The 27,463-nt window shown below is 54.2% G+C and overlaps 1 protein-coding gene across 1 annotated transcript in view; it reads left to right on the top strand.

The window, feature by feature from the left end:
• Positions 1–27,463, top strand: part of IGSF21 (immunoglobin superfamily member 21) — a 232,003-nt gene that overhangs the window by 90,288 nt on the left and 114,252 nt on the right. The window contains exon 2 of the mRNA XM_086715833.1: positions 11,272–11,384. Within this exon, the coding sequence (XP_086571959.1) occupies positions 11,272–11,384 (113 nt within the window). The remainder of the gene's footprint in view (positions 1–11,271; positions 11,385–27,463) is intronic.

Genomic DNA, 27,463 nt, shown 5'->3' on the forward strand with positions numbered 1-27,463 from the left:
GGTAGAAACCCATAGCCCATTAAGGCAGAAAAACAAAAACTTTTCAGCCCCAACAGAATCGGATGTTATGGCCAAGGCTAGGCCGGCTGAAGTTGGCTGTAGAATTTATTTGTTCGGCCATGAATTCATTCATTCGTTCGTTCGTTCGTTCATCCATTCAGTAAGTATGCCTTTCATGCCAACAGTGTAGCCAGCAGCATGCTAAGCCCTCATGTTGCAGGTCATGAGACATGCTTTTGGCTCTCCAGGAGCTCACAGTCCGAGGTAGTGGGAGACAGATTAGCCAAACGTGTTAGGGTACTTAACGTACGGTGCTGGGCGTGGGGTAGGTGAGGTTGGGGCTGGTGTCAGGAGAGGCCTCTGGCATAAGTGATGTCCAAGCTAAGCCCTGAAGGCTCTATCGAAGCCATGAGGGTAAAGTGATGGCAGGTGCATAGACCCAGGAGCCCCACGATGTCTAGTACATATGGGGAGCACTGAGTGATTCCGATGGCTGAGGCTCTCAGCCTATGGAAGGCAGAGGGATAAGCGATGAGCTGAGGAAGAGGCAGGCCAGGGGGGTGAGGGGAAAAGGTTTGGACCTCATCCCAGAGGCAGCGGGGAGACGACGAAGGATTTGGATCCAGTGTGTGACATCAGGACACCGGGCTGCAGCATGATCCTCATGCGTCCAGGGCACCACGGCCACCAAGCACCGTCATATGCCATGTCCGTGCGATGGCTCGTTCACTACCTCTTCTGTGCAGCATGCCGGCTGAACACCCATCACGTGCCAAACATCATGCAGGAAACCGGACAAGCACATCAGGTCCCCGACCTTAAGAAGCTCCCAGTCTGACGGCAGAGACATACACAAAGAGCCGTGTGTGACATTATCGTCGGCGTGGATGGCTATGATGGAGACGTTTACAAGGGCCCGCGAGCTCAGAAGAGGGAACATCAGACTCGGATCAATCAAGGAAGGGGCAACTGTTGCGTTGAACCTGGAAGGGCATGGACAAATTTCCCTAAATGAACTCAGAGACGGGCATTCCAGGAAGAGGAAGCAACCCAGGCGAAAAGAACAACCTGAGGGGGTGTGGAAGGGGTGGTGGGTGGGTTCCACGGTGGCACAGACGCAGCGTGAGACTGATTGAGTTGGAGATGCTGAGAGAGGCGAGATCATTAGGGACCCGGTTGGCCATGACAGAGTCTGAACTTGATCCTGAATTGGAAGGCAATGGGGTAGGGAAATCGCGTGGCATTAGCCAGGGAGGTGGCGTCATCATATTTGCATCTTAGAGACATCACTGAGACCCCAGGTGGGGCTGCATTGGAGGGCCATGGCTGGAGGCTGTGCAGGGTCCTGGGGAGGACTTCTAGGGGCCTAAACCAAGGCAGGACTGGTGCGGGGCAGAGACAGTTTGGAGAGCTATTCAGCAGGAAGAATTGATCCGTCTTTGAGACAGGTGAGCCGTTAACCTCTCCTCTTCGCTCAGAGGCTTTTCTTTTCTCAAAAGGCCCCCTCCGCCCTCTGCGCCACCCCTCACCCCGGTCCCTGGCTGGGAGCACCTGTTAGCCCAGCACGGAAGGTGTATTTCACGGAACCCTCTGTACCTGCCTGAAAGATCTGGTTGCATTAATTGTTTTGCTGTAATAATATTTATTATGCTAGTAATTACGCGGCACAGGGAGCCCAGGGAGGCTGTCACCAGTGCCACGCTGCGGTATTTATCTTCATGAGGTGGGGTGACCTCTTTTCTTCATGAGTGGTGATGCACGGAGCTCCCGCTTTCACATGGAGGTAAATCCCAGCGCCACAGAAAGGGGAGGGCGTCATCAGGAACTTATGTGACCCCGACCCCCATGGTCGACCGCCCAGCAGGGCCTTAAATCCAGCTGGTGGGGCTGTTGCCAGCATCCGACTGTCTGTCTGCTCCGAGTCACGTCTTGGTGAGCCCAGGCTGATTCTCCCCAGGGAGAGGGGTCCTGGAGTCCCTGCCCGCCCACAGGGAGCTCCTGGTCCGATGGTCTGATTCCTCTCTAGCTACTTTGCCTCAAAAAGTGATGACTTCAGTGACACAAAACAGGCACTTCTGGGCCAAGGTGACTGTCCAGAGCTGGGATCGGGGGACTGTATGTCAGGGATGCGATAGAAGAAATTCATCCATCTGGCCTCGGGTCTCTCGCCGTCCTGGAAAAGTTATCAGACACGTTCCCCTGGCCTTCCTCGCATCCTCTGCTGGCTTTGAACTTGAACGTGGCCTCAGCTACCAGTCTTCCTGCTGCCCCTTGTGGAGGTGTTGTGTCCTGCTGACCCAGCCCGCTGTCTGATCCCGCTGGCCTGGAGCAAAGCTTCTTGTGTCCTTCTGGACACCTGCCCCTCCTCCTCACCCCTGCTTTCCCCTTGCTTACCATTGGAGGGCAATGGGCAGGGGGCTCTGCAGGAGGGATAGCGAAAGAATACTGGATTCAGAGTCAGAGGGCCGGCCTGCCACGCCAGCTTCTGGGTGATCACGAGGAAGTCGTTCTGTATCGCAGAGCCTCTGTCTCCTCACCTGTAAAATGGGGATGCTATCCCACAGGGTTGCTATGGTGACCAGTGAGATAACAATTACAGATATCCTTTGAAAACTGCCCAGCACCAGTCACCTGTTTTGGCTCAGTTTGGGGCTCATTCAACACATATTTATTGAATTCCTGTTAAAATGCCGGGAACGGTTCTAGTTTCTAGGGATTAAAGTCGTGATCAAACACCACAAAGTCAAGGACTTTGGGCTGAGGCTTCTTTTACCATCTGCCAACACAACTGTGAGACCTGGACAGAGTGGATGGACACCTATTTGAAAAATCTAACGCATAAATCCTTGCAGGCGGTTTGGGGAAGAAGCCTGGAATTTAAAGCACCCCCGAAAGAATGAGTATAAACACGTCCATAAACCAGACTCTCGTAAGGTAATCCTGAAAATGTCCAAGATACAAACTAAAGTCACAAAAGAAACTGTGAAAGTCTCAGTTCACACGAGGCGACAATCAACAGGCCCCACTGATAAGACGGCAGCTGGCTTGGAAGGTATCTGACAGGGACTTTAAAGTAGCTATTGTAAAAATGCTGGGACAGGCAATCACGAATGGTCTTGAAACAAGTATTAAAATAGAAAGTCTCAGCAAAGAAATAGAAGATATAAAGGAGAACCAGGCAGAAACTGTAGAACTGAAAAATACAATAACTAAAGTTAAAAAAAAAAAAAAAAAAAAGAAACCTCACAGGACAGACTCAGTAGCAGGAATGAGATGACGGAGGAAAGTCTGTGAACTTGAAATAGATCAATAGAAATCATCCGATCTGAACACCAGGAAGAAAAGATTGACATATACACACACGTGCACACACAAAATCTCTGCTCTCATGAAGCTTCCAACCTGGTTGGGTAAGGGGGTGGGAGAGGGGAAGATCAGTAGACAAACAAATAAATGTGTATCAGGCAGGAATAAATGTTTAAAAAAGAATAAAGCAGGGTAAGGAGCAAGAGAATGGCAGGGATACGGTTTTATATAAGATAGCTGGGAAGGGCCTCTCCAAAGAGCAGAATGGAGGGATTGAGCCACGTGGGTGCCTGGGGAAAGATTGTTTGGGGAGGCGGGACCGGCAAGTGCAAAGGCCCTGAGGTGGGGATATGCTTGGAGTATTGAGGGGCGGGCAGAGGTCATTGTGCGGGGGGTGGAGGAATGAGGAAGAGAGTGAGGGGAGATGAAATCAGAGAGGGCAGAGGTGGGAGCAAGGATCCCAGTTGGGAGGCATTGCAGTAGACCAGCAACAAATTATGGTGACTGGGCCCAGGGGGTGGCAGCGGAGGGGTGAGGGAGTTGGATTCTGGATGCATTTTGTAAAGAATGCAGGCCTTGCCTGAGCCAAGGAAAAGTAGGGGGAAGCATCACTTCCGTTTGGTTCGTTTGAGGTGCCTGCAGACATCCAAGGGTGCATTAGGCGGTAACGCAGGACCCTAGGTTCGGAGTTCCTAACCCACCTGCTGCAAGGTGCCCGGTCACCTCTGCTGGCAGGAAGGGACACGGGACACCAGCTCAGCACAGTGCCCCCAGGAGGAGTGGGACGCTGTTCAGAATGCACCAGTCACGCTGTCCCCTAACATTGAGGCTGCTACTTCTGGCCGTCCCCCCCACCTCAAGTGGACGCACGCTATTTGCTGCTCTGGGGTCCTGCCGGATGGCGGTTCAGCAAGGGCCATTACGCATGCTGTACCCACTGTGTGGCCTGCTGACTCGGCTGGTCTGCCTTACATCCTCCCGTGACCGATAGGGTGGCCACTCACCGCCCAGGGCTCATTTCTTCTGTTGGACAGAGTCCTCCTGCCTGACCTCCATGAGAGGCCCCTGGGTACTCCAAGGCGGCACCAGTGCCTGTCCGGGCAAATGTGGCCAGAGAGGCAGGTGCAGAAGGCACCTAAAGCTAGGTGACACAACCTGGCCCAGGCTGTGTCACACAAGGCCACCGGGAAGAGGTGCTGGCACGAGAGCCCTCCTGGACACAGCACCCACTCTATGGAACAGTCCAGGGCATGGGCCAGAATTAATCTGTTCCTTCACCCAACAGAGACTCTGATGGAGGCACTGCTCCAGGCACATAGGTAACACGGCACCTGGTTACAGCCCGTGGCCTCACATCGTGGTGACCATTCACCAACTACACCGTCACAAGTCCTGTTCCGTGATCTAAGCAGTAGGGGACAAGGGGTGTTTTGGGGACTGTGACAGCCTGGGGCGTCAGGAAAAGATTTCCCGGGGAGGTGAGATTTCCATTAATCCTGGAAAGATGGATGGCAATTTCCCAAGCCAAGAGCGAGGGCTCAGGACAGAGGGGACCATCTGGGCTAGGACCCAACAGCGAGGGACGGGGCTGCTCTTGAGGAAGAACAGAACGCAGAGGGGCCTGGACGGGGATTTTTGAATTAGGCGTGTGCCAGATGTCCCCGAGAGGATCCACAACATTTCCTATGAGCCAATTCGAAGCTCTGAAGGTCCCTAAGAAGGCCAGAGGTGTGCCTTCTAGAGAAAGCAGCCTGGCTGCTGGTGGAGAATGCTAGAAGGGCATGAATGGATGCAGGAAGTCCAAACCAGACCCCGACCTCACGCTACTCCGTTAACCACCAATGTCTGCTGAACCCCTATGGGGTCGAGCACCAGGGACGAGTTAGCCTTTACTCTGCCAGTCCTCGAGTTGGTCAAGGGAGGTATGGTCACCCTCGCTGTTGAACTAGGTAGGGAGAGGTTTAAGCGCTGCACCAGGCCATCCATGGGCCATGGTGGAATTATAACTCACGTGACCACCTTGTTTTGGTTTCCCAGGGACTTTGTGGCCCTCGTCCCAGGAAAGTTCTCGATCTGGGCAGACTGAAACATCCACATAGGTCACCCTGATATAACTTCTGTCTCTTTCCGCTGCATCAAGGCAGGCCTGCACCCCTTCCAGGGGGCCAGACGTGAGCCGGCCTTCTGGAAGCGTCCCCTCTGAGCTGGGAAAGGGGAGAGGAGGGGCGCTGGGATATCACAAGGCGAGTTACCGGATGCAGGAGCTATTCGTCATCACCTCGATGGGGAGGGTGCCTGGTGCCTACACATGGCCTGTGATTTTGCTAAACGTATCTTAACAGGAGCGGTATAAATGATGTCAGAGATAGAGGGGGAGAGTGATGGCCGCATTCGGGATAATGAACTGCTTAGTTAAGATGAATCCGGCTCCCCTCCTGATCCTGCTTCTTGATACTGTGCTCGGGGGCTCTCACGCAAAGGGCTGATGGGTGGCAAATTTAACGCCGAGAAAGACAGAGCTCCGTCTTTAGCCGGTGTCGGATTAATTGACAGATTCACTTCTCGGTGAAATGGTGTTGAGTTGTACCAGGAACCAAGGTGGCAAGATTTGGGCTTGGTTAACATCCGACTTGGGGTTGATTGGAGCTGGAAGGCCTCCAAGATCCAGTTCCTCCCTCAGTTTGCAGACGAGGAAACTGAGGTACAGACAGAGGGACAGCCTGCCTGAGGTCTCAGAGCTGGTGGGCAGCACAGTGGAGACCAGAACTCAGGTCTTTTAGGCTCTTTTGACTGTGCTCCCTGCCTCCTGGCTGGTGGATGAGCCCCTCTCCCCTGACCCCTGCCTGCTCAGCCTTCCCTTCCCACCAGCCCGATTTGGGCCGTGGCGGCAGGGGCGAGGTGGGGAGGTGGGGAGGAGGGGTCCTGGCAGTAGGGGGCCTTCGCAGATCTCTTCTCTTTGCTTTTCTGTCCTCCGCCTCGGGAGAAGGGTGCCATGTGGGTCTCCTGGCTCCAGATCCCCAGTCATCTCTAAATCCTTTCCTCCTTGACCAACTTCCAGATATCAGACCCCGCTCTTATCCGGGACCTTCTTTCTTCAGCCAGACAGTGGGAAGTGAGAAGGAATGCTGGTCCGGGAGGCCAAGAAGCATGGTGTCACCTCACCCCATCGGGGGGCACCCGCCCTAGGTGGGCTGTGGGTGGTGAACAAAGCCCTAGAACCCTGTGATGATTCCCATCTCCACATTACATGTGGGGAGACTGAGTCCTGTGGGGGCCACATAACTTGCCCAGGTCACTGCTGAGCGGTAGGGCAAGAAACTTGAACTGGATAACTGACTTCAACCTTGTTGGAGGCGTGTGGGCGGGAGAAGCAAGGAAAGTGAGGGAGGAACTTTCAGACAAAGAACCGATGTAAGGCATTCGGAAGGCGATGGAATCTTGTGGAACAGCAAGCGGAGAGATGTTAGCCGGATCTAAAGGAGATCTTCTGTGCTTTCCTTTTGCCGAAACCTCCTTGACCATGAACCCTCCTGTGTGTGGCTGTGTCTGGGATGGTGAGTTCTCACCTGTGGTGCAGGTGCTGATCGGCACTGACCCGGTCCTCTCCTGGTACAGGTGTCAGAAAATTGCCTTGTCATCTGGCTCTCCCTCCCTGCCTAGCTAGCGACCCTCCCTCCAGACCTGAGGCTTAGAGCCCACAGTCACTGAGGGCTCGTCCTGGCCTTGGACAGGAACCATCTGGGAGCCTGCAGCTCTTTATGAGGCTCCGATGGCAAGCCTCGGAGGGAATGGGCTGTCCCCTCCGCCCAGCTTCCCTGATCCCAAACCCAGGCCTCCCTGTTCGCAGTTTCCGTCGCTCCACGTTGGGTTCCCCGTGTGCCCTTCTGGCCCCTGCATTGGCCGTCCCGCCCCATCTGAGAGCCAGGCCACTGTGAAGACACAGTCAATGGAGTGGCGAATCGGGGCTACCCTCCCCGAAACCCCACGTGACCTCAGCAGGTCATGCGACTCCGCTCCGGGTAGCCCCAGGAGGCAGGGGTAAGAGACTGGCCTCCAAAGGGGGCAGATCTGGGTCCCAGCCTTTTCTGCTTAGGTGGTGGTGTCACTGGACAAGGCCCTACCCGCCCCGCCCCCGCCCCACCAACCCCCAACCTCAGTTCCTTCTTTAGGACAGAGAAATCCCCCCGGGGCCGTGGCGGGATCGTCCCCACCTGCTCGTAAGAAAGCTCCAAAAGCAGCACTTGTCAGATCTCATTTTAATACTCTACTGATATTAATGGAGCTCGCATTCCAGAAGGAGAGGCAGATGTGCAAACAGACAATTACACTCCAGCGTGACACACGCAGCCAGCGCGGCATCTTATGTTGCACAGGTTGTTGCTAGAGCTGAATGGGGGCCAGAAAGCGCCACGGGCCCCGGGAGATTGTAGTCCCTGCGCGGTGGCCGGAGCCCCAGTGTGGCTAGGCTCGGCCCTGTCACCCCGCCCCCGCCCTCCGAGCAGGGGGACCTGGGGAATGGGAGCCACAGTCCCTTCCGCTTCCGGTTAGAGACCTGTTCCTGGCGTTTGTTGCAAAGGGCTCTAGCAAGGCCAAGGCCAGGAGGAGGAGAGGCAGGCGTGACTCGGGGGCTGCGGAGAAGGGAAGTGAGTGCCTCCCTAGCCATCTGTCTCACTTGTCTCCCCTCGGCCCCTACCCTGGTTCTAGTCCTGCAAGGTGCTGAATCAAAGATGGGCTCCCGGGGATACAATGTTATGAACAGATTTCCTACCCGGGCCCACCTTGAGTGAACACCCTGAGCGCACTCCAGCTTCAGGCCCTTTGCCCACGCGGCGTTCTCCATCCGGAACGCTTTCCCCCTAGAGACCTGCATGGCTCACACTTGCCTTTATTCTGGATCCCATCCGAGAGGCCTCCTGGGGCCACCCTGTCCAGAGGGGCCCCTGCCCCGCTCTCTGTTCCCCGGGGCCGCTTTACCCTGGTTTACCTTGATTCATGGCATTTATCAGCACCGCCCGTATTTCCTTCCCCTCGTTCGCTTCTTTGATTGTAGCCTCCTTTGCTGTAGCCTCAGCTCCTGGAGGGCAGGGCTTGTCTCTTCTCAGCACTGTATCTCTAGGGCCCGGAGCGGTGCCTGGTACTGAACAGATTCCCAATTTTTTTTCTTTTTCACGAATGAAGGCAAGACGCAAGAAGGGAAAAGAGAAAGGTCTTGAAGGAGAGAAGGGTGCTCCATTTTGTTTTAACGCAGTGCCGGGAATAGAAATCCTGTTGCCTGAAACATTTATCAGAAGCTCTCTGTTGTCTACACGCCCTGCGAAATGCTGTCTTAAGGTGTCAGAACCAACCCCCCCCCCGGACCCAGGTGCCCCCCTTCGAAATCTCCTCTTCGGGAGTCCCACCCCCCCACCCCCTTCCCCCCGCTGCTGTGCAGAGGGCTCTTCCCTGCTCTCACCCTGCACGCCCCTGAGCCCTGTTGCCCCAAACACCGGCTATACCTTGCCGTGTGCCTGTCACACGACCCCTGGTTAGCCGAGCTTCACGTGTTCCCCTCCATCCCCACCGATTCACACCTGTAATTCCGCCGGGGCTTGGCACCAAATGGCGACCCTGCAAGCTGGCACCTGTATCCCACCCCGGCCTGCCTCACACGCACGCACCATCTGCACTCACCGCAGGCCGGCTGCGAGATTCACCCATCCGAGAACGTGTCCTTCCCACCTCCTTGCGGTGGGAGGGGGGCCCTTCTCTGCTCTTGAACTCCCCAGCCATCTGGCTCGTCATTTCAAAGGTGAGACCCCCCTCCCCCCCCCCAAGGAGGGCAGCCACGCTGGAAAGGTGAGCCCAGGGGTCGGCCCCGGCCAGGGAGCGATCAGCAGATAGGATCGGGTCCTAGACTCCTGTCTCGGCCCCCTAGCAGCATCTCCCACTCCTCCCCTGTGCTGGCTGGGAAGGGTCTGCCGACCCTTTCCTCTCCTTTCTCATCATTAGAGAGGCTGTGTGGATAGCATGGCGGTCAGAATGGAGCAGACGGTGGGGCTTGAGTCCCAGCTCTGTCGCTTAGAGCTGCGGGATCTCGGTAGGTTACTTTGCCTCTCTGTTTCCCTTCGGAAAGCGGGAGGAATGCGGGCTCTTCTCTCCTGGGAATTCCCTGACAGCCTGTTGAGTGAAGGCGTGTTGTGCACTTAGCCTGGAGCCTGTCTCGTTATTATTTCCTGCTCGGGATCAGCTTGCCCAGAGTCCTCTCTGTCGTGGGCCTTCCGCCTCCTGAGGGCAGCCTCCTTGTTTGTCGTGGTTTGGGACCCAGCTGGGCTTGGGGACTTCCCCGATTGTCCAGGCCGAGAAGGCTTCCTTCCCCCTCCTTTCACAGCCCCCACTGTCACCCGCCCACTGAGTGTGACCGTGTTGCGAAACTGTCCCCAAACTGTGCGCGCCTAGAGGACAGGGCACTGCTAGAACCACCCTGCTTCCTGGATCACGGTCCTGCTCAGAGCAAGTGGGAGCAAACTTTGGGGCTGAATGAATGAGGAAAGGAGGGAGGGGCATTGATCCTTCCAGTTGGTTCCAGTCACTGCTCTCAAGGACCACGCAAGCTCCGTGGGGCTTCCTGGGAGCCTGACCTCCAGCCTGAGGTTGAGGCTACCTAGAGGTGAGCCCCCTGCCTTACTCCTCACCCTGGCCATTGGGACCTGACGCCTGGTGCCACGCAGGTCAATTCTGACTCCAACTTCCCCATCGATCCTGCGGAGGTCGATTCTTATTTCTTCCCGCCCCCCCGCCCCCCTCCCCCCGGCCCCCCGGGAGTGTTGTAACCATTAAGCTGCAGGCAGGGGTCAGGTCCCTGGGCTCAATCCGCTCAGGTTGCCTGCACAATTGAAATCCCTGAACCCATCCTGGCTAGTTTTCTCATTAAGACAATTGGACTGGATTGATGCATTAGATCAATGGCCGGATATCAGCCGGCGGGAAGCCAATCAGAGGGGCCAGGGCGATCGGCCTGAGAATGAGGCCCCCTGGTGAGCTGGAATGGGGCTTGGCCCTTGGGGATGGGGCTCTGGGAGGCAGCGGAGAGGGTCAGAGGCCTCCCCGAGCCGGACTTTGGTGTGGAGACAGGAGTGTTCCCCAGGGTGTGGCTACCAGGTTAAGAGTCCTAGCTTCTGGGGCTCCAGGGGCAGCTGGTGGGCGAGACGCATCACCTGGTGCTTGCAGAGGATTGGACTCCTTCCCAGGGTGGTCAGCTCATAACCACCCCTCCCCACCATGGCCTCCAGGGGGTACTAACTCTCCCCTTGGATGGCAAAGTGTGTGAGATGGGAGATTTGGCGGGGGGTGGGGGAGGTTTGGGGGTTCAGGAAGCAAACAGAAGTTCCTCAGGGAGCTCTTCCCCTTTCATCAGGAGTGATTTGGTTAGAAGGCTGGGAATGGAGAGATCTGGGCACCTCGGGCACCATGTCCCAATGTGGGTTCCATGGAACCCTGACTGCACAGGGGGCTGAGGACTTCAGGGATGGCTAAGAGACACGTAGTCAAATAGGTTTGGAAATGCTGGGTTAGATGCTTCTCGGCGGGCTTGTTTCCCATGAGGCTTAACTGGCTAATGCATATCAAGACCCTGCAAAAGGGGGGAAAGAGGTATAGTGGTTGACCACAGGACCTTTTCTCCGGGCATCTTGTAGAAGTCCATTGAGGCATTACCTCCAGCTGCCGGCAGGTCCTACTTTCAAGGGAAAATTGATCCCAAGAAGTGTTTCAGGACTAGAGAGATCCACAAGCTCTCAGGACGGAGACATCAATGACAAAGAAGAAGAGAGCAATGACCTCCATTCAGGCCGGGCGGGTACTGATCACACAGGCTCCAGTGTGAACAGCACCCCTGCAGACGGGTCAGCTCCCTCCCCCCCTCCCCGGTCAGCCCAGCCCTTCCAATCCTCCCATGCCCTCACCTCCCCTTTCTTCTTTTTCCTGTAGGCTACCTGACTGTCAACATTGAACCTCTCCCACCCGTGGTGGCTGGTGATGCCGTGACCTTGAAGTGTAACTTCAAGACAGATGGTCGCATGCGTGAGATCGTGTGGTACCGGGTAAGTGATCACAGTTGTCCCCACTATACCACCGCCAGGACTGAAGGTAGAGTCCCCAGAGCCCCTCTGGAGACCCTTGCAGGCTTGGCCATGTCCTCAGTCCTAACGCAGCACCGTGTCGTCCTGTGCCCTCTGCCAGGCTCCCATCCTCTGCCCGAACCCTCCTGCAAGACCACTTTGTTCAGCCTTCTCTTCTGTCCTCAGGAACTATCTCGTTCTGGTCTCCTTTGTGTCCCTAATTTGCCCCTTTGCTCAGGAGACCCCAGCAGTACCAAGTATGAGTTAGTAAGAACACTGCTGTGTAACAACCAAGAAACGTCGGAGGTTGGGATTTCAGGCTGGGGGCTTTGGGTAATCCTCTTGGTGGAGGAACAAGAACAGCAGCATGGCATCCTGCCCTCTTAAAACGAATTACAGAGATGGTCTGCCTTCTAATTCAATTACGTATGGGACTATCCTGGTGACTGGCACCTGATCTGGGTCTGAGAAGGGGTGCCGTTAGAGACACAGAGAAGCCCACTGGTCCAGGGCCCAGCTGCTGGCAACAGAAGGACCCGCTCTGGGTGTTGGGCACAAGTGTTGGCCTTTCCAGCCACCGATAGGAACCTTCTCGTGTCTGGACGGGGCATTCCAGCCCGGTGTCCGTTGGCCACCGGGGAGTCAGGGCTGGCCGGGCTCCGGAGAAGGTCCACTGGGAATTGATGTTCCTGCAATGCCACACTCAGGATTGCACAGAGCAAAGTACCGCCATCTTGGGAGCAGGTTAGGCAGAGAACTCCCCTTCCGTGATCTAAAACAGGCTTTGGCAACACTTTTCGGTGAGGTCCAGATAGTAAATATTTTCCTCTCTGGGGACCGTATGGTCTCTGTCACAGCTACTCGGCTCTGCTGTGCTAGTGTGAAAACAGCCACAGACAACGTGGCGATGGAAGGGCATGGCGGGGTTCCAAGAAATCTTTATGCATGGACACTCAGACTTGAATTTCGTGTAATTTTTATATGTCACAAAATACTTTTTTATTTTTGTCACCCATTAAGAGAGGTAAAAAGAAAAAGAAAAAAAACATTCTCGGTTCATGGGCTGTACAGAAACAGGCTGTAGGCTGATTGGGTCCACCGGCCGTGGTCCACCAACTCCCGATCTAAAGCCACACTTCTTTAACCTCTGTCTGCAGCATTGCCCTTAGAGCTGATGGAGTGGCGGCTGGACAGAGCTGATGGGGGTGGGGGGGGGGGGGCAGGTGGCACGGGCAGTTTGATAATCACGCATCTAGAACTGGTTCCTTTGCCCCTTTACACCCCTTTACACGGTGCGGTGCTTGGAAACCCTGTGTTCGAGGATCCCGCTGGGGCACACTCACCATTCAATGCCCTGACCCAGAACTCCGCTCCTCAATCTCCTTCTTGCTCTTGCGCCAGCCTTTGGTGGGACCCTCCTGTCCTTGCTCTTCCTTCTTGCAGTCTTGGTCTTTGACTCCTCACTTGCTGGTCGCTGCTGTCTTGTTGACTCTGCCTTGGGTTCCTTTTAACCAAGATCATTGTTCTCCAAGGTCGGGTTGTAGCCCCTCCCACTTAAAATTGCCCCTAGCCGCCCCCCCCCCCCAAGCTCTCCAGGCAGCCTGGGCCCCACAGGTGTGAACCTGATGCTCTCGACACCCCTGGGGGCCCCAGCTTTAGATAAGATTTCCATCCCGGATAGATCAACAGGCCTAGAGAAAGTCAAGGCATATGTTAAATAGTGCCATGAACTGAATCACTAAGAGGCGTATTTACATGATATGGGAGCTGCTTGGCTGACACACACAGCCAGCATCTCATTAGCACCTGGCAGAAGGACTGTGCTAAATTAACTGCAGCTCACTGCTAACGATGGGACTGTCTCTCCCCCAACCATCCGTAGATGGGATCGGAATGAGGGGACGTGAAAGACCCGCCCGGCTGGCAGAGAGAAACGCGGAGACCCAATGGGACCGCTTAGCGGAGGTGAGGGGGGGAGGGAGCTTGCAGACAGGGAAATACCAGTGGACGACACCTCATTGCCTCCCCAGCCCTCAAAGCAACCATCCTCACTCTTGTTTGAAATGGAATTTTTCTGCGTCGGTGGTGAAAGTCTACCTGCAGAGGTGGCTGCCGACGACGTGCGGACAGCACGAAGGCCAGGGCCAGGTGTAGGAAACCGGGCGCAGGCTTCCACGTGGCTCTGCGCTATGTTCTCTGAAGATGAGGGAGACGCGGGCTTTCCCTTCCCGTCTCTGCACACCCCCCCCCCCCCACCGTGCTGGGACTCCCCCGTCGCCACCGCCCCCATCTCTCCCCACCCCCTCTCCCCCGCCCCCCAGACTGCGATCACGTTGATTGCCTTAAGAATCAGTTACATCTCTTACGGTGGCGGGTCCTGTGTGCTGGGCTATGGTAGGCTGCACTAATGAATTTATTTTCCTTCATTTCACATCCTTTGACTCGGTGCCTCTGGAGTGGGGAGGGTGTATGCAGATGTATGCAAATCACATGCAAATTGCCCACTGGAGCCAACTGTTTGGGCCCTTGTGATTCTGTAGCTGGATTGAGGTAGCAGGCTCAGCTGACTTGGAACTCTCCTGGGGACCAGGGGAGCCCCGCATGCCCTGTCTGTGATGGTGAGGATGGGGGCAGAGGCCGGTGGCAGGGCAAGGGGGTGGGGTGGGGTGGGTGGGGACAGCTCCAGGGAACTGGCTCCATGCTTCCAGTTCTCTCTGCCTGTTGCCACTCTGGCCTTCCCTCACCGATCGCCTCTTTTCCCAGGGAGCCAGCTGAATGGAGAGAGATAAGAGCTTACCAAGATGGGGGCTGCAGAAGCCAAGGCTCCTTATGCGGGGTGGGGCTTCTGGAGGACGTGAAAGAAACAGCAATGGGAGCCCCGCTCTCCTTCTCCAGTCAGAATCCACCCCCCTCCAGACAAGTCCCTACATCTCTATTCTCCCACCTCCATTTCCCGGCAGCTCCTGCCCCCCAACCCCCGCCAAGCAGGGAGCTGCCCAGCGTTGTTTGTTTTCTGTACGTCTGTTTGCTTCCCCAGCTTCCTTTGCCCATCCTCTGTGAATGAGCTTACAGAGCCCGGCTTGGAAGGAAATGAATAGATTACACAGGCCCAGCCAGGGCCGTGTCTCCAATCTCTTTAGAAGGGAAAAGCAGGGCATTGTGATGAGGCCACCACTGCCCGCTCAGCCCAGTGGGCACAAAATGGCCCAAGACCTGTGAAGCCCAGCAGCCTCCCCTCTGGTCCTAAAGACATTATCTTAGCAATGGAATCATCCTGAGCTTTCGGAAATGGAATGAATGGGTTGGATTCTTTGGGTAGATTGGCAGAGCTGATGACGTTGCCCGAAGCAAAAGGGATCACTCCCTTGGGGTTCACAAGATCTCTGGCTGGACATTGGGGAAGATCTTGCCATGTGGATGTCTTAGGCATGGGGTGGGGACAGGGGATAGGAGGAGGGGGCCAGGGCCTGCAGCCTGGACACTATGCCCCATAATCTTCCCAGTTCATAGCCGGGGGGAAATGCTGAAACTACAGAACAGATTCAAAAAAATATATGTGATCAGATCCCCAGGCTATTCAATATGGCAGCCATGGCTAGTCACATGTGGCTATTCAATCTGAATTCAATTCAATTCAAATCAAATCAAATCAAATTAAAAATTCATTTCCTCATTCAGACTAGCCCTATTTCAAGAGCTCACTAGCCACATGCAGTTGGTGGCTACCATGCTGGACAGAGCAGGTATGGAACATTCCCATCATCACAGGAAGTTCTATTGGATATCCACTATGGCTATTTGCAGTTTTTTCTGAGGCTTCTGGAATATACTGTGCTTTCCCGGCAAGGGAAAAGCCACTGCTCACGGGGCCAGTTTTCCAGGCAAACTTGCGCTAAAGTGAATTTCAGAAAAATGAATTTTATTTGTTCTGTAACCTGCCATCATTAGATTGTGGAGGGATGGTTGGAGGGTTGGAGGGATGGGAAGAGGGACCATCATTCTCAAAAGACCTCTTTGAAAACAAAGAGAAGGTGTCACAAAAGTCATCAGGCACCTGACTGGGTTTCCTAGCTGTCTATAAAAGCCCTGTCCAACTTTAGGATGCCTCACAGCCCTTCTCCCCATCCCCTCATGCTTTCCCCACTTTTTCATGGCTTCCTCTCCCAGATCTGAGTTTCCCAGGCTCCGTCTCTGCAGCTCATGCTTTTTTTTCCCTAGAAATATTCAGTGGCTAATAGAGCAGGGGTGCGATTTCATAGTTGGACAGTAGGGGGCTGTCATCTAAAAAGCAAACTACCCTAGTACTAAAGTCAGGACTTGGTTCCAGAAAAAAAATGATTGATGATTTCCTCTACTTAACCATTTCTATCCATTTACATCTATAACTGGGGACTCATTTAGTAATGCTGCTAATTCTAATCTGAGTGGCTTATTAGCCAATAATATTTATTGAGTCTTCACTACGTGCCAGGCACTGCATACGTGACCACATTTCATTTTCACGCTGGCATTGTGAGGTCGGGTCTATTGTTGTGCCTGTTCTTCAGACGAGGAATCTGAAGGCCGTCCATGGAGACCACGTCTCCGCTCATGTCACCTTCCCTGACTTCTGCAGAAAGTTCTAGACACTCCCTCCTCCATGATTCCTCTTTTCGGGTCTACACCCCAGCTCTTACCTCTCTGTGCCAAAGCACCCATCTGCCAAAGCACCGGACTGCGAGCATCTCAAGTGCAAAGGCCACGCCTTATCCCCCCACTGTATCCGTAAATGTTTGTTACGTGCACAAGTGATAGAGCTGTGAATACAAAGGCGTGTGCACGTTTTGGTAGACCGTGCCACGTGGCCCACTTCTGTTTCAGGTGGGCGTATGTGTGCGGCCGACGGTATCTGTTGGCAGGGGAGTGTGAGTCATTGTGTGCTCAGGGGGCTTTGTGGATGTGGGAAAAAAAGGAACATTTCTTATTAAGGAATACTGTCTAAACTCATTTAGTTGGAGGTCAGCTGCCCAGCAGGCAAAGCCAAAGGTCTGTTTATATCATAGAAATCCATTAAACAGCCACAGAGAATCATGGGAGCTTAGCCTTTCACAAGTTTTTATCATCTCTCCTTTGTTTTGTCCCTTTCTGTCACAATCTGTTCCCAAGAGCTGCGCTGGGCCCAGGTTACAAGGCCACAGAAAAGAGAGCCACGGAGCAAGATAGAGAAGGAGATTGGTCAATAGCGATAACGCACCGCTTTCAGGAACCCCGTATCTCACTTCTGTCACCTTGTGGGGAGCGTGTGCCTGGGTGTTTGCTTTGTGGTATGAATGCCTCCTCCATGATGCTACCTGGCTGGGGCGAGCTCCCACCCCGGGGCCTTGCTCGATGCCTCCGGGGTAGGGGTGTGGCTGCTCTGGACCATGAGACTGGGAAGGGTAAGGTAGGAAGATAGAGGGCTGAGGCGTCAGGATACGCGCATATGAGTTCAGGGTCTGTGTCTGGGCAGTGACCTAACCTTTCTGCATTCTAGAAACCTCATGTGGAATTGGGCATGCAAGCCCCTACGTTGTAGGCTCCAATGAGATGGTGTCTGCAGCCAAACAAGCATAAGGGATCGAGGAAGGAAAGTCATAAAGTGAGGGTGGCAGGTCTTTTCAGAAGATCACCAAGGGTCGTCGGATTCCTCGAATTCCATCCCACCACCTACAGTCCCCAGGCAGACAGGCAGAGACAATGTAAAACGGTACACTCTTTGTTTCTGTGCAGTTATGCTGACAAACTCGCTGGATTTCAGTTCTTGGAAATTGTCATCACATAGCTAAGCCCTTTCAATGGATCTTAGCTCTTCTCTCCCTGAAGCAAAGAGTTATTTCAAAAGGGTATTACTGGCATTGGCTCTCTCCTAGTGTAAGTCCTTGACGACGTTTTGTTGTCCGAAACCAAACGAGAAAGTGACGATCGTAAGGGGACGTAACAGTCCAATGATACCAGCAAGGGCGAGAAGGCAGGTGCACTCTTGGTGATGGGTAGAGGAGGACCTAAGTCCTGGAGGAGTGGGCTGGACCACCCCTCGGGCCCCTCTGGCCTGGAGCCAACCTGGCTCTTCCTTGTCCCCGCCCTGGACCCACAAGCTGATCTTACAGCTCCTGAATCTGGACGAGGAAGGGAGTAAGGAAAGCAAGACACGTTCTTCACAGAGCCGGAGCCAAGCTGGTCCGAACTGCCTTGTTTAGGCCCCCCTCCCTCGCCTCTGGCCTTCCAGAGGGACAGGCTGTCTCTGATGAAGAATGCCCCATGCCCTATCTCGTCACCCCTGTTGCATAAGTGGAAGGAGGGCCTGCCAAAGGACAGCTGATTATAGAACAACTCTAATCACCCATAAAGAGGAAGTCAGAACACATTTCCAAGTCTAGTCCCATTGCAATCCTTTTATTCCACCCTCAGGAACAGGTTGAATCTATCCCAGACCCTTTTCCCCCAAAGCTCAGGCTTCTGGGGGTGGAGTGATGGAGAAACCGTAAGCTCCCCCTAGAGGTAAGAGTGTGAATTGCAGTTATTGCGGCCCCTAATCCCAGGTCTTCAATGATGGCTTGGCTCTAAAAGGGGCAGGGGTTGCCCACTCTAGCATCTTGTAATGCCCTTGGCCCAGCCAGGGACCCTGTCCTGGTGCATGGTAAACTCTGATAGGAGCTAGCTGCCCCGTTCAGTCATTCGACACTAATTCAGCATGTGTGTAGTTACTAAGCAGGATGGTCTTAGACACTGGGCGTGCATCAGGGAACAGGGCAGCAAGATCCCGAACGCCTGTGGTTTAGCTTAGAGGCAGGGAGAGGTAAAAAGATAAACGAACAGGAAAAACGGCAGGTAATGATAAGGGCAGTGCATATAATGAAAATAATCTGGCGGGGTAGAATGGGATTGGGTGGTCAGGAAAAGGTTCATTTAAGCTGAGACCTCCAAGGCAACAAGGAACCCGCCTTGCTAAGGGATGGAGGTGGAACATTCCAGGCAGAGAGAAGAGAACATGCGTTGGTGACAAGCTTCGCGTGTTCAAGGGACAGAAAGCGAGTCCACCGAGGGGCTGGAATGCAGCCGGTTGTGGGGAGTTAAGAGATAAGGTGTGACAGATAGACGGGCAGGACCACTGACGCCAGGCCATGTGCCCCAGGGCGCTGGGTCTGGAGTTAATTCCAAGGGCAGCTTTGGAGGGTTTGGAGCAGGAAAGTAACGGGACCTGATTCACTTTATTGAAAGGTCACTTCTGGGCGGAGGATGGGTTGTAGGGGAGCAAGACTGGAATCAGAGGGGCCACGCGGAGGTTGCTACAGAGGTGACAGCAGTGGAGACGGTGGGAAGGAGTGGAGTTCTTCCATCAACTGCAGGTGGAATCTAGTGGGCTTGCTAACGTGTTGACGGGAGGGAGGCACGGAGCATTTGGGGTGACTCCCGGCTTTCAGGCTCCAGCAGCTGGGGCGGGGGGAGTGGTGCTATTTCCTGAGGCCGGAAGGACGGGAGGGGAGGAGAAGGCTGGAAGGGATTCTCTGTCACTTGTGTTAAGTTACAAGTGCCCCTAACGTGGGGCTGGAGTTGTTCAAGCAGCCGCTGGGGCCACAAGTCTGGGGTTCTGGACTGAGGTCAGGACTGGAGATTTATACTTGGGGGGGTGGCGTCAGATACGAACGGTGGGCCTGGGTGAGATGACAGGCAGAAGGGGATGGGGGATGGGCAAGAGAAGAGCACACAGTGCTGGGTCCTGGGGAGCTCAAAATTTAGAGAAAAGGAGACTAGGGAAGAGGCTAGAAGGAGCAGCCGGCAAGATGCGAAGAAAGCCAGGCGAGTGGATGTCCCAGATCCCAAGGGAGAAGAGCCAGCTGTGTCCCATGCTGCAGCAAGATGACTTAGGACAAGAACAGAGAAATGACCATGGATTTGCAACGTGGAGCCCACTGGGAGCCTGGAAAAGAGCAGTCTCCTTGGAGTTAGTGGGGCAGAAGCCTGCCGGGAGTGGGCTGAAGGAAGCACTGAGGCTAGCCGTGGCACGCCTCGAGGTTTCAACCATTCGGGGATTTGACCTTGACCTTCTGGACAAACCTTTGCAGTAACATAAAGACAATTGCTTCTATCTGGTCCCTCTCCGTCTGTATGTCTTTCATAATGGTAGCTACATTATCTATTCCAAACTTGCCGAGCCTTGCAATCCAGACTTGCTCTCCTCCCAGAATGTTTGGGGGATCCTGGAGGAACTCGGAGGTGCGTTTGGCGTTTGGGGGGAGAGATCCCGGCTCTACCAACTGATTAACTCAGTTGGGGTGAAAGCCGTTCACAAAGCCTCCCCGAGGCTCTGCTCCGTGCTGGGCGCGATACTCAGGGCTGGAGAGAGAGAGAGGGTGAGGTGGACCCGCTTCCCCTGAGGGGAGAGCTTCGGGTCCAGCTTCATTAAGTTGTAAAGATCTGTTTCCTCCTCTGGCCAATAGGCTTGCTCGCCTTCCCCCCCCCCCCCCCCCAGCATCTCACAGGGATTTGTGTGAAACAAAGGAGATGTCTTGCAGACAAGCCAGTTTCCTTCACCCACGGAGCAGGGAAATAGGGCTGCACTTAGCTTACTAAATCCTCTCTTTCCGCCTGGCCAAGCCTTACTCATTCTTTCCTCTGTGAGGCCTCTGACCTCGCCTACCAGGATAGAATTAAGAGATCCTCCTGCGAAGTTCCATAGCATTTTGTACGCACTTCCATTAGAGAGGCTTCACTTGGTATTTTAGTTATTCATCCGGCCTTTGCGTCTGTTGCTGAGTTTTATTTATCTGCTTCTCCAGTAGGCGCTGTGGTGCTGGCCGACTCCGGGCCAGCGTCCTTATGTGGGATCTTTGGATCCCTACGGAGGAGGTAGATGAGCTTCTGGGGCTTCTACTTGAAACCCCAGAAAGTATGCCTAAAATGTGATGTGCGTTTTGGGTGGGGGGGGGGGAAGGAAAGGGGTTGAATATTCTCAAAGGGGTCTGTGCCATCGCCCTGTGACCACAGTAGCAGGTGTCTAGGTGGTCGTGAGTGTAAATGAGCAGGGCGTCATTATCTCCACCCTTGGGTCATCAGGGCCGCCACTCAGGGTGGATCTAGGAGACCAAGGGGCTCCAAGGGTGCGTCAAAGAGCCCGTGATCCGCGAGCTTTCCGGGGACCTGGCGGGAAGAGGGAGCTGTCCGTAGTCAAGCTTACATGGGAAGGGCGTCGGGCGGGTGGGCTGAGCCCAGACGCCACAGGACAGTCAGCCTGGACGTGTGCACAGATGCCTTCGGGTGGGAGAAGGAGGTGAGGATGCAAGAAAGGAAAGGCTGGCTTTGGCAATAGATCGCTGTTCTCCCTGGCACAAGGGAAGGTGTTTTGACCAGAGAAATCCATCCTCTTTGGGGGATTAAGACCAGGTTTCTGATACTGGCAACGAGACCAAGTTCTCTGCCTGGAGACTTTCATACAAGACTGATAAGGGCGTTTGGCTCCCACAGTGTCGAGAGGGACCCCCAAATGACAAGACATTCTACTGGGCCACACTTGGACCCCTCCCCCCCCCCCCCCACGAATAAACTCTCGCATTGGATGGACATGAAAGATACAGTAGACTGGCAGGTCCAAGGTGAACATTTTGATGACTTAGCTCGGTCTGGGGAGTTTGCCCCTGCTTACCAAGTGCACAGAAAAGAGGGGGATTCCGGGACCCAACATCCTGCTGTGTGACCTTGAGAAAACCAGTTTCCCTCTCTGAGCCTCAGGATCTTCATCAGTAAAATAAAAGGGTCGAAGTGAGATGTGGAGAGAATGTGTTACCCCTTCCCCGCCTTGCAACCAGCCTCTCTCCTTCCCCCAGGGGACTCTAGGCTGGGGGAAGAGGCTGGCATTTCTTGCTCGGGGTGCTCTCAAGGTGAGGCTGGGACACTCTTCCTCAGAGGTGGAGAGGCCCCGACCTGCTGTCGGGCCTGTGAGCCTGTGGACGCTGGGTGCTATATTGGGCCCAGAGTGTGATTTCCGGCAGGCTTGGCGTGACTTAGCCCTGCTGGGTTTAAGTGACAAGGGGCTGACTTAACTTGTCACAGAAGGATTAAAGGTAAACTTGTGCTCCCGCCCGCCGTTGAAAGAAAGTAATGTGACTGAAATGAGGGATGTTTCCGAGAACACCAGCCCGGGGTCCTCCTCCCCTTCAAGTCCTTCCTTCTCCTCCTCGGCCCATCTCCTAGTTGGATGTGTCAGGCTCGTGCGAAGGGCCACTGTGCCCTCTTACCAGGGGACTCAGAGACACCCGTGGGCAATCAGACAGTCTCTCTGTTGCAGACAGGCACAGCCCGGCACTTTTCTAGAATGCACAACCCATCACTGATCATACGATCATACGTGACTGCACTCCCACCTCTGACCCCGCCCTTTACGAGAGCGTCCCATCACCTTAAGGATCACGTTCAAGGTCACTGGCCCAGCCTACTAGGTCCTTCGTGATTCAAGCTGTGTTAGCTGATTTCTACAGCATTGCTTCCTACCGAGTTCCCATCGCTCCCATCTTAAGGCCCATTTGCAGTTTCTGGAATGTGCGGATGCTCTCTCCCACCGCTGTGCCCATGCACGTGCTGCATTGCCCTCTGCCTGCGCCATCTGGCAAACTCCACTTGCCTTTGAAGGTCAGCTACAAGGTCATTCCCAGCAACCTCCCTCCCCCCAGTCCGTTTTCCCCTTCCAGCTGCTTCCCCATTCAGCCACCGTGACCCGGCTGAGTTAGAGTCTCGTGATGCTCTCTACATGCCGAGAAGCCTCCCTCGTGACTTAACGCGCTGGACTCGTGTTCGTCGATGGGGCAGATATTTCTTGGACACCTTATGCCAAGCACTGGGAATAGAGCGCCGAGTAAGAACAACATAGCCTTGTCTGTATGACGCTTGCAGCTAAGCAGAGCAATGGCTAGTACATGAAAGGTCATCAAATAAATGCTTGGACATTGTGGTAACTGCCCCCCAAAAGGACTGGCATCTGCTAGCTGAGAGTTCTCAATGGGGTGATTAATTATAATAGTGGAATGTCTTTCTCCCAGAATGGGACCCCTTGTTGGTAAGGATCCAGTGTCCTTTGTCTTTGTGTCTGAGCACATAACCTAGACAATGAATAAATGAGTGAGTGAGTGAATGAATGAATGAATGAACGAACAGTTTATGTGGCTCTGAGGGACGAAAGATAAACTCTTAGTGGATGAGCTAACAGATTTTCTCACAATTAAGAGCTTATCAATTTTGGATGGGGTGTCTTGGGGACTGGAGTGTCCCCCAGGCCTGGAAGCGTCTAAGCAAATGTTAGAATGGTCACCGGTCAGAAATGCAATACAAAGGATTTCTGGGCTTCCTGTGGCCCAAGTGAGCACAGAGCAGGGTGATGCCGTTCACTCCAGCTCTGGAATATTCTATGCTGTGTCAAGTCCAGCTGCCCAGCAGTGACATCATGACGAGGTAGGGGTGGAGCATCCGCATCAAGTGTGGGACGCCAGCTTTCCAGAAAGTTCTAGATTCCCCAGGAGAGCCGTGGATTGTGGGTGTTCTGAGAATCACACTGGTGTGGGTGCCCCACCCTTAAGTGAACCTTCAAAGGGGACGAAACGGCAGACCCCTAGGAGCCAAGAAGAGGCAAGAACCTGAAGGAAATTGGTAAGATCAGATCCAGAAGGCCACTCTGCAGCCAAAGGCCTTTGAAGACACGCCTGTGTCCGTGTTCCCCTGCTTGAAACACATCAAGGAAGCATCCCTGTTGTTCTCAGGATGGAAACCAGTATCCCTGCTGTCACCGTAAGCTGTGGCCCCTGCGTCCTCTGCAGGCTCACCTTCCTGTGCTCCTGTGAACGAAGCATCTTCGGGCATTCAGAGACTCAGGGAGCCTTGGGGGAGGGCAGGACGGACCCTGCAGCCCGAACACCATCATTCTCATTTCAGAGCTGGGGTCCTGACGCTAGGCTGCGTAGCCGTTGTGCGACCGAAGAATGGCCAGTCACGCTCCGAACCCGGCCATCTGACTCCAAGAGCAATGCCTTCTGGAAGGCTCCACAGAAGGCAGAAATGCCATACTGCTGGGTGGGAGGGACTTCCCCAGAGTGACAGGTGACCCGAGGGCTGGACCCTCGGAAGGGCTGAACCCCTGTGGCCTGGGGAGCCTGTCTCTCCCCCTTAATCACCATTGACGCCATCCTTGTGGCACAGGGCAAGGCGTGTGAGGGCCGTTCAGAGTCACCTCACTGAATGCCCATAGAAACCACTAGATGCAGATACTGTTGTCCACTTTAGCGCTGAGGACACTGAGGCTCAGGGACGTTAAGTAACTGGCCCCCGGCCTCCCAGACGGTAAGGTGGAGCGGGTTCGTATACCAGCTTGACTTCGCCAGGGCTGGTCCACGGGACTGACGGGGGCCATGTGGATCCCCTTTGGTGAAGCTTGGAACCCCCGCCACTCAGAGAGGGTGGGCTGGGTGGGCGCTGTCCGGGTCAGGCTGCCTGGGGCTGTTCTCATGGTGACACAGCCCGGGGCCCGTCTGCAGAGCCGTGCAGTGGCCGTCAACCTAAGAGGAGGACCCCAGGGAAAACAGCTTCCACCCGCAGGGCTGAGGCCGCAGCACACTTCCCCCACCTGGAGACCAACGCACGGGGCAGACAGGTGGAGGGGACAGGACCTGCCCCCACCCCGGGCTCTTTGCTCACTCAGCGCGGCTGCCCCGGGTCCCTTTAGCGACTGTAGGGAAGTGTTTGGTGGCTCCGTCCAGAGGAAGAGGGGTCTTCTTCGAACCGTGTCGCAGAGCCCTCGGGAACCCTGCTAGTGAGGTTAGATGGGCAGCCCAGAGGAGCAGGAAGTCTGAATTGGAGACTCGAGTTCAGGAGATGAAATCTGAGTTTGACGATTGTGATTATTTTGCAGGCAGTGGAGGGATTCAGATGTGTCTAAACAAGTGTTGAGTAGTGGTGCTTGGGGGACCCGCTTTAATGGCGATAATAATCACTTGAATCGGCACATTAATTATATGTGAGCAGGTGCTTCCAAAATAATTGAGGGTGTTAGAAAGCTGCTTATTTCCTTAAGTGGTTGAAACATCTCCCTTTGACCCTGTTTACTCGATGAATATCCCTTTGTGCGGGACGCGGGCGCCCCACAGGGGTGAGGTCCCTGGCTCACCCTGTGCTGGGAGAGACAGGATGTCACAGAGGCACAGGCGAGGGGCCCCCACCCTGGTCTGGAGCCGTTCTGGAAGGAGGAGGGGACAGAGGGAATGGCGAGCTGAGGAAGGACAGGTGCAAGGCCCAGAGGGCGGCCCACTGGAATCCCATCAGGCACTGGTGAAGGATGGAGGGCTGGAGCAGGGGGAGGAGGCTGGTGGCAGTCAGGGACTCAAGAAGAACGTTCCACATCTGGGGTCCCATGTAATGGAGCTTGGATGATAGCCGCAAGGAACACTCGAAGAATTTTAAGCAAAAAAGCCTCTCGACACCGCCTTACAAATATCGGATGAGCATCTCAGACCTGACAAGGCCGAAGGAAAATTCTGGATTTCTCCTCCAAATCTATTCCCCCCTATTCCTCCCCATCTCAATAGATGACATCTGGTTACTGAGGCCAAAAACCTCAGGGAGGTCTCTCCTGTCTCCTCCCTTCCTTTTCCTCCCCCCCACCCCCATCCTACAGCCCTCCCATTTTTCCATTCAAAAAACTGCCCTGAATGCACGTGTTTCTTCTTATATCCTGGCTGCCCCTCTCTCCCCAAGCCTCCATCCCCACCAAGAATCGGCAGCCCCTAACTGTACTCCCTGCTTCTAATCTTCGCCCCCTTCTCCCCCACCCCCCGCCCTGCCCCGTCCAGTGTCCGCACAGTGGCCAGAGTGCCCTTTTAGAGACAGAACCAGCTTGAGTCATTCCTTAGCTTTAGAATGAAACTCCCTGGGCCCTGCTTTGGCCCCGCCCCTCCCTGACCTCCTCCCCCCTGCAGGCTTCCACCACCCCAGCCTTATTAGTGTTCCGTAAACACCCCCGGAAGTCCAAGCTGACCCGACTCGATCTCCTGATGTTCAAGACCTTGTGTCTGCTGGTGTGTCAAAGAAGAACAGCCTGTGCCCCCAAAGAGTATGTGGACCAGAGGTGGAGAGGCCGCTGAGCCTGAGGGATGCTGGAGGCAGAGAGATCGGAGGTCAGTTCCAGGCTCCGCCTCTCCCACTGTCACCTCTCCACATCCGCACTTGCAGAATGGGCTCCAACCTCGTCGAAGAGCAGTGAGAGTTGCCGTGCACCCCAGTTTGCCTGGAACAGTCCAGGCTGTGCTTGCTATCTGAGGGCGATGGTTAAGAGCATCCCTCTTCCAGTCTCAAAAGTATCCTGGTTTGGGTGATGAGTCGCACAGTTGCCTATATGGCATGCGGGAAGTGCTTTTCCTATGTTAGCTTGATATGGGCATAGCTTTCCTATGTTCCTACGATGGCCCTCTGCCTTTCCGTGGACGCAGGCTATGGGGCAGATTCAAGGACAGCGCTCCATGCACTGCCAAGGGTCCAAGAACGCCCTGGGCATCGGTGGGGAAAAGGGAGGGGGCCTGGCCCGCTGGATTAAGAGCACTGACTTAGGCTTTCCCTCCCTCTTGCTTTCCAGCAGGGACAACAGTGCCATGTTCCCGCCCGGCTGTCGGGCTGAGACAGGACAGGGATGGCCTCACTGGCTTGAGGGGGTTGTTGCGGGGACCCCAGAGGAGGCCTCCTCTGCATCTAAGAGCACGTGTTGGAGGGGGACCAGCTGGAGGCTGGAGGGAAGTCGTTCAGCGGATCCCTCTGAGAAATCCAGCTGCGTCGCTGACCCAGTTTGGTCATTCCAGATGACGGCAGACTCTCTGTTGATTCAGCTTTCAGCAAATAGTTCTTGGGAACCCACCATGTCCCAGGCAGGGTGCTGGGCGCTGCTCTAGACGTTCTTCCCCTGGTGGAATTCAGGAAACTGTGATGTGGACATATTTGCCTTTTATGCAGACGTCTTACTGACTTGTCAGGCTTTTGAAAAAAATTTCAATCTTCGGGATTTTTTTTTTAAGCTCTGCAATTATATGATCTGCAAATAACAGCAACTTTTCTAACACCCAAGAGACAGTGTCTCGTGATGTATAACAGCACATGTCTGGGGCGCCCGGGTGGCTCAGTCAGTTAAGCATAAGACTGTTGATCATGGTCATGATCTCCCAGTTTGTGGGCTCAAGCCCCGTGTTGGACTCTGTGCTGACAGAGGGAAACCTGCTTGGGACTCAGTCTCTCTCTCTCTCTCTCTCTCTCTCTCTCAATAAGACGAATACACATTAAAAAATTTGGGGGGCACCTGGGTGGCTCAGTCAGTTAAGCGTCCAACTTTGGCTCAGGTCATGATCTGACAGTTCGTGGGTTCGAGCCCCGCGTCGGTCTCTAGGCTGACAGCTCAGAGCCTGGAGCCCATTTCGGATTCTGTGTCTCCCTCTCTCTGCCTCCCCCCCGCTTGCTCTCTGTGTGTGTGTCTCTCTCTCTCAAAAAAAAATCAATAAACGTTAAAAAAAAAATTTTTTTTTAAAGCATATATCTGGGACCCGATCACTTGGGTTCAGACCCTAACGCTGCCACTTTGAAATGGTGTGACCTTGGGCAAGTGACTAAATCTCTCTGTGCCCCAACGTTGGCACTTTACCTAGTAAATTAGGACAGTGCCTGGCATTACTTATAAAACTTACTATAATTTCTTGCCTTATTCTAGTGTCTAAAACCTCCAGAATGCTTGTAAAAATGTTTCCTTGTCTTATTGATGTTTTTCATAGGACTGCATTTATTTTCACAGTGCCAATGATATTTGCTGCTGGTTTCTGATAAATACTATTACTGTCATATAAAGGAAGTTCACTTCTATTCCAATTTTACCTAGAGTTTTTATAAAGAAAAATTAATTAAATGCTTCTTAAGGATCTATTGAAGTAATCATATGGTTTTTTCCCCTTTAATTTACGAATGTAATGAATTATGTTGATGGTTTTCCTAATAGTGAGTCTCTATTGGGTTTTTATAATTTCTTTACACAAATA

This window comes from Puma concolor, chromosome C1 (genome assembly GCF_028749965.1).
Source record: "Puma concolor isolate L17-30 chromosome C1, mPumCon1.1.hap2, whole genome shotgun sequence".
Classification (NCBI taxonomy): Eukaryota; Metazoa; Chordata; class Mammalia; order Carnivora; family Felidae; genus Puma; species Puma concolor.